The sequence below is a fragment of the Hyalella azteca genome, unplaced genomic scaffold, assembly GCF_000764305.2.
Source record: "Hyalella azteca isolate HAZT.00-mixed unplaced genomic scaffold, Hazt_2.0.2 contig11464, whole genome shotgun sequence".
Lineage (NCBI taxonomy): Eukaryota > Metazoa > Arthropoda > Malacostraca > Amphipoda > Hyalellidae > Hyalella > Hyalella azteca.
Window position 1 is genome coordinate 481,047 of NW_025941463.1, and position 4,669 is coordinate 485,715.

Sequence of the window (4,669 nt, forward strand, 5' to 3'; positions counted from 1 at the left end):
TTTCAAATGTAGCTAATGACGTATAGAAATTAAATTCAGGTACATCTGTGGAGATATCTGCATTCTGAGATATGAAACGGTGGTCGAGAATAGATGGTAAATGGATGGTCAGTGACGCAAATGCATCGGATTCCCGTTGTCCGACTCTCCACCTAAGCAAACTTGAATGGACTTAAAATGGCCATATTGGCTGCGGAAAGTGGAGAGGCGGGGCAAACGAACGGGCATAGCGGATCATTGATTGAAAGAAGGAGAGGAGTCCGGGTAACGCGAATAGGCTAGGCTACAGTTGGTTATGTCAGATATGATTATGCCAGTGCTTGAATTTAGCATGCTTAAGCGGTGCTTGTGGACACAGTGCCCTGATGAGTTCTAACAGTCAGGAACTGGACTGGCGTACAGGGTTCTAGCGCATTCTGTGGCTTCTAGCTTTGAGTCTGAGTGTGGTTAGTGCTTGCTGAGGTAAGGCTTTCGCTTCAGGGCTAACTGAGTTTGGAAATTGCCAACTTAATGATTTTTTGGTGATTTTTGGACAGTGCCTATCTAATTCGATTTCATTCATATAGATCCTGTACAAGAGATATTTTCTGTTAGTGACACTGACAATTGCGGCATTAATGCTGCTGTTGCATGAAATAACTTCAATTCGTTTCAACAATTCCGCTCCGCAGAAGTTCCGCCCAGTAGTTCAGCATTGCTTGACATTCAAATGGCAGAAAGCCATTTCATTGTTCTTCTCTCTGATCCTAAGTGATTCATTAAGGACATATCTCGCAATAGGATGCATACTGGAGATCAGCACAGCACAAATGCACACTGACTTCATTTTTATTACCGCAGATAAGCACAATGGAAGGACTAGTATAAAACTAGGTGTTGTTAAGCCCTTAGAGTATCCGAATCGTGATTAATAAAGTAGCAGAGAAGACAACCTGGGATCCCACATGGCTGGAAGTCATAGTAGTGGAAAGCCTTTCAAGTTTCCGCATTGTGAGTACTCCAGTACTCGACAGCAATCTGTACAACGCCACATTGATGCAAAACATGGCGTTGAATCAAGGGAGTTATCGGCAGTGGATCATGAAATTCCCTATTCATGTCAGCAATGTGATTTTTATTGTTCTACAGTTGAAGAATTTGAAACTCACGTGGCATACGTACATTCAATTGAAATTTTGTTCAGGTGTCCGGAGTGTGAGTACTCCAGTGGCCAAGAAGAGAACCTGATATCCCATATGGCTAGCGAGCATCGTAACGAGAAGCCTTTCAAATGTCCGTATTGTGAGTACTCCAGCAACCGAAAACAATCTGTACTACGCCACATAGCTACAAAACATGGCGTTGAATCAAGCAAGTTATCGTCGGTGGCTCATAAGATTCGCTATTCATGTCAGCAATGTGATTTCTATTGTTATACAGGAGAAGAATTGGAAATTCACGTGGAATCCATACATTCTACTGAAATTTTGTTCAGGTGTCCGCAATGTGAGTACTCCAGTGGCAGAGAAGAGAACCTAAAATCCCACATGATTCTCAAGCATCGTGGTGAAAAGCCATTCAAGTGTCCGCATTGTGAGTACTCTAGTGGCAGAGAAGAGAACCTAAAATCCCACATGGTGCTCAAGCATCGTGGTGAAAAGCCATTCAAGTGTCCGCATTGTGAGTACTCCAGTGGCAGAGAAGAGAACCTAAAATCCCACATGGTGCTCAAGCATCGTGGTGAAAAGCCATTCAAGTGTCCGCATTGTGAGTACGCCAGTAGTCGACAATATCACCTGAAATCCCACATGGCTAGCAAGCATAATGGTGAAAAGCCTTTCAAGTGCCAGCAATGTGAGTACGCATGTAAACGAAAGCGATACCTGAAATACCACGTGGCTGCTAAACATAGGGATGAAAAGCTGTTCAAGTGTCATGAGTGTGGGAGCACGTGTAAATTAAAAACCGCCTTGATATCTCATATTGCATACATGCATTCAAGTGAAAAGCCCTACAATTGTGCGGAATGCGGGTACTCGTGTTTTCGAAAATATCACTTGCAACGCCACGTGGAAGCCAAGCACTCAAATAGACAACCCTAAATCTGTTTGAAAAATTAGCCGAAAACAAGACGTGGATCTTCACTTGTCATTCGAAGAAAGCCACCACGTCTATCCTTTATATAAGTAACTATGGAAAGTCTAAAGGGATAGGGATGTTATTCTGAGTTGGATTACCATGAATAAAATTCCTCCCATCCGTCTACTAATACCCATGGGAAGTTTTGACTTCGTAGGTGTGGAATTCAAGCACTAACCTTGGTTGTGTTCTGCCAAGTATTCAAAAAGATGCTGTAACAACTAACAAATTGAATGAAGGAATAATTCTGGGTTTAATATCGTATGTTAGCAATTGCATGGATAAATTTTCTACGGATTTTTATAGTTTCGGAAAGTCATGATTGAATTGGGATACAATTCGACTCAACCAGCCACGAAAACTTTGTGTACACTAACGGAGTAAAAAATGTTGTTTTCGCGGGAGAATAAATACATTTCTTGCTCTGACTGCAAAGGCAGCAATGTCATCGGCACTTGTTCGAAGCTCATGCATGGTGGAAATGCTGACAAAACAATCGCTCATTGAGACATTCGTGGTCAAAAGTCTCAAAACCCTCTTATATATACTTTTGTGATGGGTGAAAACTTCCGGAAATGAAAACCGAGTAGAATACAAGTTGAATGATCACGGTGTGTTAATACAAATTTTCTTTCTTGTGATCACGGATATGCGATGTTGGAAAGTCATCTTAATATTACATACATTTTTCTAATCTTTCATGCATCATCCAATGCATCAGCTTAGGTGCGCGAATAAGGTGGTTCTTTCCTTCATATTTCTTGATCAATGACCACTTCATTCGGAATATTTTCATTCGAGATGCGCGAATTTTACTTTACTTACTTTTCCACCAAGACCGTCTGTTAAATCATTCCGTTGTGTTGACTTATTTATTATCAATTAGCTGCTTTTAAACCCTAATTTTAAGGTGTGGATTGATAATTTGCATTATACCTTTCAAGTATCTACACATCCTGATGAACGTTAATGTTAAAGAGCGGCCAATCTAGCATTTGAATTGTTATATTTAACTAGACTTACGTTTTATTTGAAGTCGACATAGTTTTAAAATATATTAGTGATAAATAGCAAAATTTAATAGTTTAATGATAGCCTAGTATAATCTTCTACTTTCACAGAAGACTTTATTTATCTAATTGCAAAATTTATAATGACCTGACTTTTGCAGTTTGTAATGCCATTGTAATCTGTAATGGCATGAATTCAATCTATTTTGGATATCATGGCTAAATTTCAACATAGAGGCGCAATGATGAACTTTATTTTAGGTATGATTTGGCATAAGGGAAAATACCTAATTTAATTAATAATTTAATTTCTCATTACCGCCACCAACAATGTATATAATTTCTAACTGAATAATCGAATGTATGCTTTGCGATGCAGAATTCAAATCATTTTACCCTACCAAATCATTTACGAAACTGCGGATCAGTTATCAAAATTAATTTTACAACACAATAACTACCAAATTGTTGAAAACAATCAGGATATAATCGCTATTGTTTTAAGTTGGCTAACTTCTTAAATTATAAACTCTCGTAGTTTTAAGAATTTTTTAATTGTTCTAAAAAGTATAATGTGAGTTACGATACTCAAGTAGAACCTAAATAAATTTACATATATATTCAATGGGGAATATTTCGTTTTATTTTTGAACCTCTCCGATTATTTTCACTTCAGATTTATATAACCTAACCTCATTCTGATGACGATTGAATAGTCTTCTGCTATCCGTTATACTTTCAATCACTTACGCGGTAATCACCAATTTATTGCTTCCGTCTTTAATATCACGAAGGATAATGTTTAGCCCAAAAGATGCTGGTGTTGGTACATATGATTAATTTGAGGATATCCTCACATGCGGAAATATTGCGTCCAACATTTAGCGTAAGTAAAAATGCCTCGCACGTGCATAGGACCGGCGTCTTGTCCAGTGATGTAATGCCTCTCATGTGCTTAGGACCAGCGTCTTGTCCAGAGTACTTATAGGACCAGCGTCTTGTCCAGTGATGTAAATCCCCGCATGTACTTATAGGACCAGCGTCTTGTCCAGTAATGCAATGACTAACATGTGCTTTGGACCGGCGTCTTATTCAGTTATGTAATGTCCCTCTTTCTAGTTATGGAATTGTAGCCTTATTGGAACTTTTTAGCTATAATTTATTACCTTTTGTGTTCTGAGAAACCATGCTTCATTATGCGTAGATGTGTTTAATATCTCTAATTCTCGTGTTTTCATTTGCCATAAATGACGTACAGAGAGTAATTTCGAATACTGTTAACGGAGAAACGAGCATTCTTAGGTATGAATTGGTTCTCGAGATTAGGTGTTAGATAGATGGTTGGTGATGCAAGTTGATCGGACCTACCTACTCACTTTAACCGACTCTCCAACAAAAAAAAAACTGAACTTTCCTAACCTAAACTCATTGGCTGCTGGGCACGTGGACAGGCAGAGCGGGGCTCATTGGCTGCAAGATGGTATGGAAACCAGGTAACTAGAGTAGGTGAGGCTGGAATTGGTTAATTTGGATGTGATTAT

At 39.0% G+C, this 4,669-nt stretch overlaps 1 protein-coding gene across 1 annotated transcript; it reads left to right on the plus strand.

The window, feature by feature from the left end:
• The first annotated feature begins 784 nt into the window (after window positions 1-784).
• LOC125178632 (gastrula zinc finger protein XlCGF8.2DB-like) lies at window positions 785-3,053 on the plus strand. Its single transcript, XM_047882854.1, has one exon. The coding sequence runs from the start codon at window positions 945-947 to the stop codon at window positions 2,079-2,081; it is 1,137 nt and encodes a 378-aa protein (XP_047738810.1). The 5' UTR covers window positions 785-944; the 3' UTR covers window positions 2,082-3,053.
• Window positions 3,054-4,669: the final 1,616 nt, after the last annotated feature.